We start from the raw sequence: 17046 nt of genomic DNA, 5'->3' as shown, positions 1-17046 counted from the left end.
GTAGGGTCTAAGTTCGTTCTTTCACTTACCCAATTGACAACAAAAGCTTTGCTCACTTGATAAAAAAAGACACATCCTAGCGCTTCAAAAGTTCAAACAAATTTTCAGACAAGGTAGCAAATTGACAGAGCCAAATAGCGAGTTCGAACTGAAATCGATTGCCCAAAAAGCGAAAGGCGACTTCTGGATCGGGTATGCCAGAATGCAGATCATTGTGCAACTAGTTGACACATCTAGTTCTGACGAAAATAATCGTCCCATTTTGGGCGAGTCGGAAGAGTTTATAGGGAGTTTGACCAACTACGGAGCCAAAATGAATTTACAGCGGGTGAATGATAGTGCAGCTGGGCAGCATTCAAAAAGTGATCGTGATAAATTCGGGTGTATTTTTGCCCTACAAAGTGGAGTCGGGGCGAGAAGCCAAGACTGCAAAAAGAAAATGGTGGTGGTGTGCGAAAGTGGTTCAATTTGAATTAAAAAATTTTGGAGTTATTTTTTCAAGAGCATCTTTAATTGATTAACAAAGATTTCGTTTGCTGGGCAAAAGTATGATTAATTAAGAATTATTTTTTATTTCATTTCAAAGGTTATCGGCTCGAATGGTTTAACTACAGAATCACTCATTTCCTGTCTCCGTCATTCCAGCAGTACAATCTACTAACTGAAATAATTATAACTTCTTCTTTCTATCGATCAAAATTGTGTCGAAAAGAAGTCAAAATTAACATTGACCAACAGAACTGTGTAAAAAGCATTACAAACATTTATTGCACAAATATTTTCCATGAATGTATTGATTATAGTGAACTATATAACGTAAGGCAATTTATAGCTAAAAACGAAATACAAAACACTATTATCATTATACCAATCAAAAGATCCGGTTATAATAAGACTTGTATATTTTGACAGTTAAGTTTTTTGAGAGTAGACATTTTTTATAATCACGTCGTAAAAAATTAAGAAGACCTTTCTACAGCTTTTTTGTGTTCTGTGTCTGTTTAGTTTTCACTTTAATTTGCTATAATAAATTTGCCATGAAGGGTCTGGTTTCTAAGCATTTCCATCGCCCGCTTTGCCCGAATCCTGCTGTTCATCTGGGTCCTTGTTTTGGATAAGAGCCAGAACTGATTCCAGCTCGGATGCCTCTTTGAACAGGTAGTGTCTAGTTCGGTTGTCCTCTTTGTCAGTGAAACTCAGCACATTCGCTGAAATGGTCAATGCATCATTAGCAATACCGAGTGTATGAGTGAAACCAAAATAATTATTATGATACATTGTGATACAAAATTTAAATTTTCAAAAATTTTTAGGTAAAAAACATTGCAATGATCTATTACCTAAAATACCGCGGAAACCGTCAAGAGTTTTCTTAAGATCTGAAGAATGGACAAATAGTAGCTCGCTGTTGCTAGCTGATTACTAAATCTGGTCTTATCTGCCCCCCCCCCCCCCGTTCGGACACACCATTTCAAATTTTTGGCAATCTTCTCAATAGCTCAGTTACATTCGATTTCTTTTGTGCGATGCAGAAAGTCTTGGTCCGGCAGAAACTCGTGCTCCTCCTTTCTAGATAAAAGTTGTCACTTTTGCCTATTTACCAGATCAATTGCAAAATTGTTAAAAAACGAAAAAGGCTCTTGCTGGACTTATAAAAAAGGACATGCTGACTTTGACGGATATTGGCTATGGAAAAAAACGAAGACTGTGAATACATATAGACTTATGAAACGACAGTGGTTGACCCATATTGGCTTTATGTCTTTAGTCAAGTTAATGTCTTGACTTCAAATTTTTTATTATTTGAAAATTTATGCGAGAAACAAAATAACATGTAAAAGCTTCTACAAGAAAAGCTTTAAAAAAGAGCGCAAACAGAATACAAGTTAGATAAATACAAAAAAGTAAAATCTAAACGATCAAGGAATGCCTATCAGTCACCTAAAAACTGATATCTGATTATGGTTCTCAAAAACGATCATTGTATTGATTTGATTTTTACATTCAATCTGAATATATAGTTTTTTCTAAACTGTTGTCATTACCTATACTTGGTGCAAGGCAAAGCTGATTACATTTGGTGTATCATTTTCATATTCTTGACAAATAATTCCTCTTTACTGTAAAACTTTATTACAATTTTGTTTTATCTTGAAGAAACTGCCAAAATTGGCTTAAAACACAATTTTTTTGTATACATAGATAGGTTCATCTGAAGTTCTAAGAAACCTCCAAACAACAAAACAAATTTAGAAAGAAAAATTAAAATCGCACCAAGTTTCAAACAACAATGGCTGAATAACTCATTTCAACTGATTTCAATAAAATAAAGAACTGTTTTCCATTCCCTTCAATTGTCTTCTCAGTCCATTCACTTAGAAAACAAAAATTTGCTGCCAGGTGCCAAAAAATTACGTCTATAGTCATAGCAAATCAACTCAATAGTTCCCTTGCGATAGAAAGACAAATTTTCGATGAAAAAAAGAGAAGCTGCAATCCGAATGAAGTTTACAAAGTGTTTAGAAATATGTCGAAGGAAAGCTCAATACCAGCAAAAATGAGATGTATTGGCAAACAAGTCAATGGACTTTGGAACAGATGTGAGGCTTTCAACGGCCATTTTGCTTCTGTTTTCGTTCGGGATGAATTGGTAATAGGTGGACCAAAAATTTCCGACACTTCTTTTTGCTCAGATGATATAATTTTTTTGAAAAACGAATTTTTGGAAGAAATAAATGAAATCAAGTTGGGTTCAGATTCTGTAGAGGATATCTCCACTGTTTTCCTCAAAACAGCTGCACCATTTCTCATATACCTTTTTCTACACGTTTTCAGTTGTTGGATTAGAAAATCTCGGTTCCCAGTCATATAGAGAAAAATATCAGACCTCTCGTAAGTGTGGTACCAAACTTGATATGAAAATTTATCGACCTAAGTCCTCCTTATGCATCTCTTTTATGCTAAGTCCTTTATCGATGCTTAAGTCCTCGCAATTAGTGTCTAGAAGACTGGTGTATAATCCTTCAAGCTAATCATTAAGAAACAACTATGCAGCAACAGCATGGTTTTCGCACTGGCCAGTTAATCATAACTCAACTCGTAGTATGACAAATTGTCTTCTGAGCTAGGCGCCAACAAAACCAATATCTGCCTTCTTCAAATAGGATCTGGAAACAATAGATAATAATGAAAATCATATAGCATAAATTTTATAATAAATCGAATCGTGTAATTCCGTAGAATAAATGAACAGTTCAGTTTTCTTTGCGGTAGCTTTGCTTGTGAAACGGTGACGTCTAATTCTTTGCTGACTGAAAATATTTTTTAAAGATTAAAATTCAGACATCCAAATATTCTTTTAATATTTGTCACATGAAACAAACGGAACTATATCTTGAAAATAAATGTGCTGAAAGATGCTCTGTCAATGAAAACATTGATTTTGACCGGAACCAGGGCTAAAAAATAGTGCTCGACTTGACCTAACTAGCACTTGACGAAAAACTGGACATGAAAGCATGATCGTCTGGACATGGATGCACCAAAATTTTGGTGTGGGAACGCACGAATTTGGAGCGCACGATGGTCTGGACAAGAACGCACGAAATTCTGGACATATACGCTTTTGGTCTGGGATGGTCTGGACATTTTCGACTTCGAACGCACGAAGAAGGCACTAAAAGTTTTGAACGCACAATAGTCTGGACATAGGCACTTTCCGTCTGGGATGGTCTGGACATAGGCACTTTCCGTATGGGGCGGTCTGGCGCCTCAAACTGCATGGGGAACAAACTACCAAGATTTTGCGAGATAATTATTCCTCTTACACAGAATCGCTCAAGTTGAGGTCCCAGACCAACAGTCAGCATGTCCAGACCGTCGCTGACGGAAAGTACACATGCCCAGACTTTCGCTCGTTCAAAAATTTCCGGGCGTTCATCTTGCGTTCAAAGGAGCCTATATCCAGACTTGCGCGCGTTCAAAACTTCCTGTCCAGGGTTGCGGGCGTTACAAACCAAAATTCATGCGCTCAAAAATTTCGTGCGCTCAAATTTATCTATGTTTGGACTTTCGTGCGTTCAAAGTCGTAAATTTCCAGACTTTCGTGCGTTCATTTTTTCTTTCCAGACCGTGTAAATTGTTAATGCAGACGTCCCCGTGGTGCGTTCATTTTGGTCATGACATAACGACTTTTGGCCTGGGACCTGAGTTTGGAAGCCGCCTTCTAGCAAGACATTGCGAGACAAGCGTTTTGGGCCAGAATTCTGCAAGATCATACAAGATGAAGGTAGGGTCTCATCTGGGGCCGTGAGAAATTGAGAAAACGTTGATCAAAACCATTCATCTAAAAAGTGATAGAGTAAATTGTACCTATTGCGTCGTCAGTTGTCTTCCCCTGCTCTACTTTCTCATCGCACAGGTTGTTGATTCTGGACACACCTGTGTTGGACACACAGTCGTACCACATCACACTAGCATTCATGTTGGACCCAAACAGAAGGTGCGCATTTCGCCCATTCACATCCCACTGACCTCCAGGGGTCAACTTTGTAACCTTGCAGTCAAACACTTGGGTTGCAGTTGCAGGCTGCTGGGTCTTCATGGCTTTGTGTTGATAGTAAACTTATAACTAATCGAGATTATAAGTTATAGCAATTAAACAAGTCGAAAATGGTAACAGTAATGATGACTGTAAAGTTTAAGAATGTGTCCTGTGGTTAAAGGGGAAAATGAAAGAAAGCTTCTCGCTAATTAGGTAAACTATCCAAAGGCAATTGGAAGTTATATTTAACAAACACCAAAAATGATTTTACAAAGATAATGTCGGCAACTCTAGTTTTAATTGATAATAACAAGAAGTAAAGTAGAAATTCAATTTCGTTGTAAAATCACAGAATTTGTGAAATATTTGAAGTTTGATTTATAAATTGCTCGAGCGTCTAGATTGCCGATACTGATTCTCGATAGATTGCCGATTCTCGATACTGATATTATTTCGAGATGATGAAAGAATGAGTGATAATCAAATATGGGTTTTGAGTTTCAGTTTTCTTTGATGTGTCGGTTCTACCTAAAGCACAATACAAGCAATCGCCCAATAGATGAAACCAATGAAATGTATCAGTTTAAAATGATGAATCGTGTCTTAGATGGACGTGGTTAGCATATATACCAATTGTTGCTGTGGCGACAATTTCCACCAACCGAAACTGATGTCAATAACTTGTCTAAAAACTAATCTTAATTTAAATATGCTTGCCACTTTATAATAATTGACCACATCAATCGTGAAGATCAATATGAAATGGTATAATTGTATGTTTAAAAGAGAATAAATTGCAACAGGAGGCGCCCAATTAGTCCTTGTCCTGTTGACGATATCAATTAAGATAGGGTATATTTGCAATGAATTGTTGCTTTTAAACAGACTCTGATCAGATATTCGAACATCAATTCGAGCTCTGATCAGACATATGGCTATGGTTAAATTGAGCTCTGATCTGATTTTCAAGATGTTAAACTGAACACTGATCAGTCGATCAATTGGCTATTTTGCATCTGGCTAATTTTTGCGTAGATTCAAAAAATCTCTAAAATAAATTAAGCGCTGATCGGACATTGAGGTGGATAAATTGGGCGCTGATCATAAACTCAAAAAGGATTTAGAACACTATAATGTGTCTCAAAAAAAACAACATCAATAGCACGCTGTTGAACCTACCTGGTTCATTTTAAAGCGTCTATTGATAGTTGTACAAATTTAAGAAAGATCAGACTTTTCCTGCTGAAAATTACGCGAGAAATGGCATCCCCCCAAATAAATATGTCCACTTTGAAAAAAATTAAATAAGAAAAAAGTTTCTTTACCAAGTAAAATTTAACTTCAACTGCTTTTAAGCGTTGATTTTCTTCGACACAACCATTGCTATCCTTCAGAACAATTTTTAAAAGTTTTCTGACTCTGATTTTTAAAGAAAATTTGTTAACTTTATGTTTTTCACTAGAAACAAAGTTTTCCGGTACCCAGTTCAAGTCTTTTTAATGATATCGTATTCGCACTTCCGAAAATTATTTTCAGTGCTCTTCTAATGACCATACTAATAAGTGTCAAGAAGTTCTTTCTATTGCAACAGTAAACCAATATTCTGAGTTGAATAACCTGCTTGATATAAACATTGAATATTCGCAACAACTGATTTAGAAAGAAAATGAACCTCAAGACAAAACATGAGGAGCAAAATTTCAACGGTCCCTAATTGCCTATTTGTTTTCTCCTTGAAATTTAGCAGGCCATCAATAACATTTCTGAAGTAACTTTATTGCGTTTGTTTGATTAATTAGCTAATTGTTGATCATTCCTTTGTTTATGAAGCACACGTGTTTTAAAACCAGAACCTATGTGTTTAAAACTGAGCCTTCTGAAATGCCGCATTCACATTTATTTAATCTCTGTGATTATTCTTCGCTTTTTTGCATATATTGATTTGGGATGATTTTTCGGGAAAGATTGAAAACAGATACAATTCGGCGATAATTTTGTTCAACTAATTGAAAATTAATGATTAGTCTCCAACTTCAGCTAATCTTTAGTTTAACAGTTCAAAATTCTGTTCAAAAATATTATTTTAATCGGAAACACTATGCATTTACCAATACCGTCAAGCAACCTAAAAAAAACTTTCGCAGCCTGATTTTGTGTTTTTGTTTAATAAATTGGCGTAGCTTTATCAATCAGAAACCCCCTTACAACAGAACCTTTTTGTTTCTATTTTACAAAAATGAAATAACCTTACGAAAACCTAAAATACAATGCACATTATTTTTTTCAGTTGTCTATCCAGCTTTCAGGTTTTCTTATTAAATTTCTGCATAACTATGAATCTTTGAATGTCAGCATTAAAAAAAATTGTTAATCACCTCTGAAGTCTTCCACAGATTTTAATGCAAATATATTAGGACAATATTTTTTTCGAACTTTTAAAAAATGTTTCAACGAAAAAGTTTTTTGAGTTTCTGCTCAGTATTTATTGAGTTTTCAGTCAACAACTCTAACTTTTTTAAACTGTTTTCTCTAATAGAGATATAGATCTCGATTATTGACAGATCGATTCCCTTTAAAATATTCTATTGCCTAAATTTCAAGATTTAGTACCATTTATCGAAAAAATTATATCGAAAGTAAAAAGGGTCCAGAATTAATTTTTCTAACTGATTTTGACATCTGTCGAAATTTTTCTTTGAGGAGTTATTTAGCATACAGATATACAATAGACATTAGAACATTTTAGTGCGGCTTCAAAACAAATTTGATAGTTAAAGCTTGAATGTCATGGTGATATACTTTAACTGTTATTAGACAACAAGTGTTCTTCCTCACATAAACACCTACTATTCGGTTTCTGACCTTGTTGTCACTTGCACAAAAAATTTTTTTGGTGTCCATTGAGAGGAAATGAGAGTTGTCAAGCCACCCGTGAAAATTGCAAGCAGAAACTAATGCAGTTTCAATTAAGGTACTGATCTAAGTCTATTTTATCCAAAATGTTCCAAACGAATAATGGTTGGAAGGAAGAGATTTAACTTTTTCCTGGAGCATGTTTTGAGTAAAATTTACAATAAAAAGGCGACTTTTACAAAACTAAACATCTCCGCTGTCAAACACACGTCAAATAAAGTAAGTACCATCGTTTTGGAATATCAGTTTAGTTTTTTTTAGTTGATACTTTTAGGCAATTAATTTAAGGTGAGCGTATCTTCTCCTCCTGACGTGAACTCCATATTAATGGTTCGTTTATGAATTTCGTTCAATTACTTTCACAAAATCGAAGGCTGTCATTTCGTTAATTTTAAAGCATGTTGGTTTTTCAGCACCGCTTTTAGTCAGAACTAACATTTGTGCGTTGATTCAATAAAATTTCTCGACATTGCTTAGTTGGCAACCTTTTTCACATCAAGGAGTGGCTCTTTCGAAAAAAAATGTTGATTGTGGATTTCGTCTCAAAATCAAATCGTTTGAAATATGCATGAACTTTGTTGCTGAAAAATCAAAAATATGCAGATTATAGATGGCATTTCATCTGCATTTAATATAATAGGTAGTATCAAGTCTTTTAGAACTTTCCGCGCGGAAACACGATTTTCAGAAAAGAACGAATGAAATTCGAAAGGTTCAGTATTCAAATCTTTGTTTTATTCGCATCAAAAGGCAGGTTAAATGAAATAACCGATTCGGTCTGTGCTGTAGAACCCGCTATTCCTAATGCTCTTCACCTCCCGAACCCAGTATTCGCACCTAAACTCACTTCTCCCGTCCCACACGCCTCTTTGACCAATCTGCCTCCCGTCCACAACACCTCTCAAAATAACACTAACCGAGTGCACAAATTTGTACGTTCCGCTGCTCCTTCTGTCATAAATATGCCCAATATCACTCTTGGCCAACAATTTGGTTCCCAATATGTGTCATTGGCGCTTACCAAAGCACAGACCGTCCTTATTCAACCAAGGTACTACTACCGTAAATAGTTTGCCTCCAAAAATACAAGCACATAGTGCACCATCAACTACTAAAGTTCCACTACGAATATATCTGAACTCACCCTCTTTTGATTGATTTGCAATAATCATCCATTAAACAACAGGAAAACCCGACCGAACAGCCAGTAATGTCATGCCTGGTCTAGCCATTCCGGTTTTTCAGCCAACATATTCATATGATAGACCCTTTTTGTTGAGTGGAGTTTTCCGTAGGTGATTGCAGCTGCCTCTCCGATACTAGACAATGCGTAAATGTTAGATAATTGGTTGCTGCGACAAGAAGCAAGAAAAATGAAGCAAGAAAGCCTTTGCCCAAATGAAAATTTGCTCAGTATAATGGCGATCCATTGCAATGGCACTAGTGGTATGGTCATCTCAAAAGCGCGTTCGACTTGCAAGCACCAACTGATTAAGTTAAATTGACACACCTCCGAATGTTTTTCACTGATAGAGCCCAGATTGCAATCACCCAGTTTGCTTACTGTGGTTAATTGTACACGGATGCACTAAGAACTTTAGAACATAAATTGGGTCAGCCACAGGCAATCGGAAGTGCACACTTGGACAAACTAAGCTATTTTCCGCCTCTTTAAATGCACAAAGTGATAGGATCAATAACTATGCTGCAGCAATATAGAGCCTCAGTGGGGTTTTCAAGTCACTATCATATGACGCGTACTTAAAATGCGCTTCACTACTTAACCATGCGGTACAGAGGCTACCACTGAACATCAAAGAGTCGATGTCGCTCTTTACCGTTTAAAAGCACTGGGTAAAGCCTACCCTTCTTTACTTTAACGACCGGATTAAAGAAAAAAAGCTGAGTACAATCTCATGAAACAAAGCACAACCAATGCAAAACCTGAAGATAACAGCACTTCAGTAACCAAGACCAAAACGGCCTCAAAAATGCTTGCATCAAATTCACAACAAAGGGAAACAGAGAAGCAAATGCCATCTTCTTCCACAAAAACTTACTCTTGCTGCATTGCATGCAACGTTAGCCACCGACCATGAGAGTGACGAGTTTTCAAGGAAAAGTCTCCAACCCAAAGAGCTAAGTTGGTGGTGGATAATAAACTTTGCTTTTCGTGCTTATGGTACAAGCACATTTCGCCAGTTCCCTTAACAAACAAAAGGCCGGGCAGAAGGGTGCAATAGTTCGTATAACACACTATTGTATGGAGGTGATAGGGTTTTCCCAACAAAACAGTCAACAAATCCCAATTCTATTCAACTTTCTGGCAACACAGTTCAAAGTAAAGCAAATAGTCGGAAACAGTTACAACGATGTCATCTGTTACTGACCTTAAGGGGCTGTATCAGGTGACTGAACTGCAGTTGGTCAATTTGGCCGGTTTAAATACCAAGTCTTTAGTTTTGTATGATACCACCTGCAGTAACTCTTGGGAGGCCGGTAGTCTCACAAGTAGACTCGATATGCACGGTAAAGCACTAAAGCTAACTGTCAAGGTTATTAAAAACAAACAATTAATTGATACTAGGGTTGGTGAACTGTGAAACCAAGAAAACATCAGGGTTCCGAACCACTTACCATTAACCCCTTCGCTAAAGAGAACCTGAATGTCAGCTCAGGTATATTTAAGGTTAAGGCCCTGCAGGAGACTTACCCACATTTAGCCGCCATTGAGCACGTGATATATTCCTATAAAGACATTTCTATAAAGATGATACTCGGACAATGTGTCCTTCATGCCATCAGCCCGTCAGATTACTTCTCTGCCGACGAGAAGCGTTCACCCGTTGCCCTACGCCTACTCATTGGTTGCGTCTTAAGCGATCCATTACCATCAAATTCAGGTTTAACCTCAACGTGCTTTAAAGTTAACATCGAACATGACTATGAGTTAGCAAGTCAAGTGACGTCATTGCACAACATTGAATCGTTCGGGCAAACAAGCAGGTTGATCCACGATCTGCATTAGAAAAAAATGCTGACAAAATCCTTGAGAATACCATCGTTCACAATGGCCTGAGATACGATGTCGGAATGCTGTGGACAGCAGACAACACCAAGCTCCCAAATACCTATTTCTTCTCCCTTGTGCAACTAAATTCTCTCGAAGAACGGTTGGCCGAGGATGAAGACCTTAGGGAGAAGTATACTAGTACGATCAAAAAAATCTAAACAAGGGGATTTAATTGATGTTCCGGGCGTTCAAAAGGTTGAGAACCGGTCCGATAAAGAATGTTACCAACCCCACCTTCAGGTTTTAAACCCGAACAATCCGGGCAGGGTGCATAGGGTGCTCAATAGAGCAGCAAAATTTCACGGTGCCTCGTTGAATAAGTATTTGCTCACCGGCCCTGATCAGCTCCAAAAACTCATTTATGTATATGTACGCTACCGACAACAGCCATATGCTGTCTCTGCCGACATCGAGGGAATGTTTCTACAGGCTGGAGTATTACCATCAGATCAACCACCTCTTTGCTTTCTGTGGCGGGAGGACCCCAAAATTAACGTTGTAGTGCATCAATATACGCGCCATATTGTTGGGTCTAAAGACTCGCCCACCTGAGCCAACTATGCATTACAACGCACTGCGAGAGACAATGCCAAGTTTTTAACCAACGCTGTAAAGCCGTCCTTGAAAACTTTTACGTGGAACATTATCTTGGCTCAGTGGAGTCTCCTGAGAAAGCCATCAGTAGATCGAAGGAATTGGTACTTCTTCTGCATCTCGGTGGGTTAAAGCTTACAGAATTTGTAAGCATTGTGCCAAATCTGGCTGACCGAATTGAATGTGCTCCTCAATCTACTGAACCCAAGGTTTTTGTTTCATGCCAGTAGGATTCATGGCATGTGCTTGGGCTCAAGTAGGAACACACTAATTGCACTTTAGTTGTGAGTAGAGGTACAAACTGCGCTATCACCAAGTCACTCACGGGGCGCTGGGTCCCAGGTCTTGTCTCAAAATTCTTTGAACGAAATGATCTTGTCGCACCGTTTAATGAGGGTAATCGACTGCTCCTAAGAGACATCTGGCGTGTCAGAAAACAACATTGGGATGATGAGGTCCCGCAAGACAAGGTTCAAAACTTTTTGATTTAGAGTGCGGACTTACCGAAGCTTGAATACATTAAATTTCCTCGAAGTCATTTTAATAGACCCTTTGATAATGTAGAATTGCATGTATTCAGTGACGGTTCCCTGGTTTTTTTAGTGCCGTTGCATTCCTGCAAGCCCGGTTTTTAACTCCTACGGAAGAGGTAGAAACAGAGCTTGCATATGTATTGGGGAAAGCGCGCATGGCGCCAATTAAAGTAATGATTGCCCGAAAACCGGAATTGCAATCAGTTCTACTTGCCGCTCGGTTGAGGAACAAAATTATCCGAGCACTTAATGTAACTTTTAAACCAAGTATTCATGTGGACAGACAAAACGAACGTTCTTCAATGAAATAACTCTAATAAAAATCAACCAATATTTGTTGCAATCCGTGTTTGCGAAATTTTGGAGTATACAAACGTTAACGAATGCAGACAAGTCGCAAAAGATGATAACCCAACTGACATTGGAGCGCGTAGATTGTTTGTTGAAGCTTTGCAACTAAGCAGTTGGGTCAAAGATCCGCATTTCTTAAGTAATTCACATTTCCCGTTCGTACCGAACAAATGCACAATAAACAACATCAAACTTGTTGTCAACAAAGCAGTCTTTATAGAAGACACTGTATCTTTGGCTACAGCTGCTAAAAAATAGACAACTCCCGTTCTGTGTTCTGTCGTTTTCCCATTTGACAAACTTTGTTCATATCAAAAGTACCTGCATAATGCCGCATACGTTTTCCGACTTCTGCAAAAGCATGCCGGCTACCGTAACCTCGATGATGGTAGCAGTATTGAGCCTGCTGAGTTTTACGAAACCCAGCGTCATCTCCAGTACTTGGTGCAAGAGAATCCAGTGAAGCCGAAAGAAGGGATCTTCCTGAACAAAAATAAGTTAAACTAAGATCATCTTTGCGTTCCATCAAAGCACACTGCCTGAGATGACGAAAATTGCAAGCTCCAGCTATGCAACCAATCATGTCTGAATTACCTAACGACAGACTTGCTTACCGGTCACCTCCCTTCACGAATGCCGGCGTTGACTACTTTGGGCCGTTTTCTGTTGCTGTCCGCCGTACTACTGAGAAGAGGTTGGGTTTCCTCTTCACCTGTGTTACTACTCGGATTTGGTCGGCCAGTAAAACTAACTTCATTGGAACGGAGAAAAAACTCCGGGAAAGTGTTGAAAAGTGGAACGTTGTCAACATTGCAGCTAAGCTCGCTCACAAAAGAATAAAGTTGAAGTTCAATCCAGCAACATATCAGTGTGGTATCTGGGAGAGGTTGGTACGAGCTTCAAGCGCGTATTGTACTATACTATTTTTAGGACGCATCACTTCACGGATGAGGAGCAGCATACTACCTTCTGTCTCGTGAAGCGTGCTCTCAATTCGCGTCCTGTAACACCCGCATGCGCTGATCCGGGCAATTTGAACGCTATAACACTCAACTACTTTCTTTTAGGAGATTACTCTACCAGTATCCGGTCTCTTGTCGGCAATAAAGATTTTGACTATCGTAAACGTTACGCCCGTGCGCAATCGTACGCTAACGCTATTTGGTCCCGCTGGATCAGAGAGTACGTACCGACGCTGAACCGACGTTCTAAGTGGCAGACACCTGCCGAGCAACACTGTAAGACCGGTGACTTGGTTTGTGTAGTTGAGTAAACCAACCCTAGTGGTTACTACTCTACCGGTTGCATGGCGGAACTCAGTTACGGCTCCAACGGCGTCGCGCTCTCCACCGTTTTACGTACTTCGACCGGTCCATTCGTCCGCCCACTTGTAAAACTTGTACCAATTTTTTCGACATCTTCCGGGTCGGAGGATGTTACTAAGTAAATGAAAGAATATTAGCCAATCAGAATCGAGTATTTATTTACGCCCACAAATTGTTCCTTTTTATGTGTTGAAGCCAGACAAAGTTCGTTTAAGCTAATTTTCAGTAAATATAACCACTTTAATAACCACCTTTTTATTTTTAGTTTATTTAAAGAATTGCTGACCGATTATGAACCCCTTTTGACGTCAATAACATCAGACAAAAACCGTTAAAAGAGCATCAACAAAACCTTGCCGTCTAAGTCTCGCTGGTCACTCTGGCCTTTGTAATGCTTATACGTTGTTGGATTGTTTGTTCTCAGTTATACGTTGCTTTGTTATAATAACACGTTTCTTTACGATGAATGGAAACTTTGAACGGTAGATTGTTTTATCAACTACACCTTCAATATTTGTCTTGTGCCCTCAAGTGGCTTTCAGACTTTTAAAGTTTTCAATCTGCAATTCTTGTGGCACGCAGGCAGTTTTTGTTATTTATTTTCTTTTCTCATAACTCTCACTCGTTCGTTTTTCTACTTTATTGACTCAAGACCAACACGGCAGTGATTGCTGTCAACACGTTTTCCATCCCTCTTCGACAAGATAACGAAGCAAGGAAATGAAATTGCAACAAAAAGAAACTTTAACTTGTTTTTGAAAATTCAGTTGTTTGCGAAAATACTCAGTCGTAGAAAAGAAAAAAGCATTCAAAACATCTTTGAAGGTGAACCGGCTAAATTGAGCGCAGATCAAGCATCTTGAATGAGCGCAGATCAACCAGCTTAATTGAGCGCTAACCAGCCTATTTATCTTTAAAAAGCTGCTATTTGAAAATTCCTATAGATAAATGTGTGAGGTACAAAAAAGTGGTTGAATCACAATGTCGAGTCATGGAGCTGATACTCTCAACATATGGGTGGGTAAAAAAAGACTTTCAATCATTACGAATTTGTAAATTACTAACCTTTGAGCAAACCTGTTTTACTTCTTTTGGGTTACTCTAATTTAGTGATTTTGCTATTAACCACTTTCAATGTGAAATGCAAAGGATATAAACGAGTCAACTTTCCCAACCAATATAACAGAGCTGAAGAAAGAGGGCGTTAGCATTCCAAATGAGTGATAACCACTTTAGATATAACAAAAGACTAACTACCTTATCCACCATCTGATAACCAGTAATAACCATTTATAATCAGAACAATACCTTCAATACTTCATGGTAAAAATCAATAAATGAACCCGCAGCATTGCTCACACGAGGTAATGTCCCGAACTTACCAACGTTGAACTTGTACAAGGAACAGAAGGACGCTATTTTAATATTCATACTTATACCTCAGTTTGAAAAGATGAACATCACTACTTTTACCCTAACGCTCCTAACCAGAGAACAGCGTGAAACAATTTCTATGCATGAACTGTTGTAGTGAGAGCAAAATATTGATTCATAACGATTATTGCGGAGCTTATCATAAAATGGGCGGGCAGACAAAATCAATGGCTGCTAAGAGGCCACCAAAGATACACCTGGTAGAGAATAGTTCATCCAGTAGTTCTTAAAATAGTCTGTGAACGCTAGCGTAGTATTTGGTTTTGGCGGATTTTTTCTAAGGTTAATATGTTTTGCAACATTTTAACAGCTTTTGTCATCATCATGCTCAAAAACATTTTTTCGAAATTTTCATATTTTTTCATGATTTTGCTATAAACATCATGGGAATCAAAACCAAGGATGCTCAGTCTATTTTCAGAAAAAGTATCTATGCGAACAGACTGCACATAATGAGGTAGCAATATACTATTAGAATATACTGATACAGTACTGGGCCGACGCTATACAATTGGATTACAATGTTTCAGGACTGATATGATACGGGACTAGAATCCGGGTAGTGAAAGTGACACAAGATCATTTTTCTTCATTTGACAACGAAGTTTGGTTTAATGTTTGTTTTCTGCTTGCTTGCGTGCAAGAAGCATCCCGAAAATTTGTGCTACGAAACACAAGTGCCACTTCTGAGTAGTCATACAAGGATCATATGATGAGTAGTCATATGATGTCAATACAAATCATAACGTATTTCCTAGTACGATCCTTGTATGACTACTAAGAATTTTCTACGATGAGCAACCCGGGTAAGTTGTAGTTTGACCATGCAGAATGATGACCAGTTGATGTAGTTTGACCACAAACTCTACTTGCTCGGCGTATACTAGGCTAGAGGAGTTAAACCACGATGTAAAATAAAAGCAACAAGTAAAGAGATGCAAGCAAGAAAAAATTCAAACGCTCTAAAAATTGACCAAATCTATGCAAACTTACCACTGTTGCGTAATATAAGCCCAATTTGAGAGAATTCCGCCAAATGTGAGACTTTTGGAACCAGGTTCGTTGTAATATATAAACTTAGTGGAATAATTCCGAGGCACTAGATTAACTATTTCTTTTCCCTCTCTATGTGTTTGGAATATAACAAGAGTAATCACCAAAATAGCAATAATGTCCAACGCCAGGTGGTAAGACGCATTTAGGTAACTCTGCTCAATTATTATCAGGCGGTGTCAAGTATTCCTAACATTTGCTCAGCCGAAAAGTAGTAAAGAAAATATTTTGACTGTTATAGCTTAACACGTTCACAAAATTCAAAATTATTCACAATCGAGTTAAAAAATATAGAGACCGCTAAATTGGCGTCGATTTTCTTGAATTTGTGGTATTAAATTTAGACTGGAGGTGATAATGGCTCTTCGGTTTAATGATTTTTCGGCAAAAAGAGACAGTCTCTTTTAGAACTGGCAAAGATTGGTTAAAATATTTCTTGCTAGTCAAAATATAAACCAAAACAGTTCACGTGTTTTTCAGGTGCCAGCCAGGAAATGCTTGATCAATCAACACACCTGAAAATGCGAATTGGAAGCGTGTGAAATAACTCGCAATAACAGACTAAATGCTTTCACTGAGTTATTTCACAAAACTCAGGACAAATTCATGGCGATATATCAACTTCTTTCGTCGCCAAGAATTTCGAACAAATATCAAATAAACTATCAGAAAGAAAATATGCCCAGTTTTACAAATACCACCAACAAAATGGGTTCGAATCACTCACTACCTTTGGTAGGTCCTTATTTAAGAAAAAATCCTAAAATAACTATTTTCTGTTTTTGTACACTAGTTAAAACGCAGAATTTTATGAAAGTACTAGGCAATAGCGCACCCTAAAATATAACTGTTTCCTTTGCTAACGTTTAATATAACATTAATGTAAGTTTACTTACGGCGTAGCAAATCTTATCCTGTTATTTGGTGTCTAGCTAAATCTGACTGTGTGATTTCCCGCTGGCTTATTAGAAGGACTCTTGTAGAATAAATATTTAAAGTGGAAAATGTAACCAGCTTCAAAGTCGAATTTTCCATGCGGCAAATGAAAGAAACATTGTTTAATTTTATGGTTGCAAATTTTCCTTTCAAGTTTTCTTGGCAGCAACTGTTTTTGAGTTTTTTTTTGGTTTTTATATAAGTTTTTAATGTAATATATCAGTTTAAATGATGTCTTTCTACAAATAAGTGCATTTATAAAATTTAACCAGCGAAAGTCACTTATATATT

General features: G+C 37.7%; 1 protein-coding gene across 5 annotated transcripts; it reads right to left on the bottom strand.

Moving 5' to 3' along the window:
• Window positions 1-745: 745 nt before the first annotated feature.
• On the bottom strand, window positions 746-17036 carry LOC142347845 (uncharacterized). 5 transcript variants are annotated; one of them, XM_075398971.1, is made up of 4 exons: window positions 16716-17036; window positions 15760-16008; window positions 4372-5071; window positions 746-1208 (listed from the first exon to the last, which is right to left on the bottom strand). In XM_075398971.1, the coding sequence occupies exons 3-4, from the start codon at window positions 4601-4603 to the stop codon at window positions 1054-1056; spliced, it is 387 nt and encodes a 128-aa protein (XP_075255086.1). In that variant the 5' UTR covers window positions 4604-5071; window positions 15760-16008; window positions 16716-17036; the 3' UTR covers window positions 746-1053. The 5 variants fall into 5 exon arrangements, with proteins under 5 accessions (XP_075255086.1, XP_075255088.1, XP_075255091.1 ...); XM_075398973.1 differs by lacking the exon at window positions 15760-16008; XM_075398976.1 differs by lacking the exon at window positions 16716-17036 and having other exon boundaries at window positions 15760-16674.
• Window positions 17037-17046: the final 10 nt, after the last annotated feature.

Source organism: Convolutriloba macropyga, chromosome 10 (assembly GCF_964194025.1).
Source record: "Convolutriloba macropyga chromosome 10, txConMacr16.3, whole genome shotgun sequence".
NCBI lineage: Eukaryota > Metazoa > Xenacoelomorpha > Acoela > Convolutidae > Convolutriloba > Convolutriloba macropyga.
Note: the sequence above shows the minus strand (reverse complement) of the source record. Positions and strands in the feature narration are given on the sequence as shown.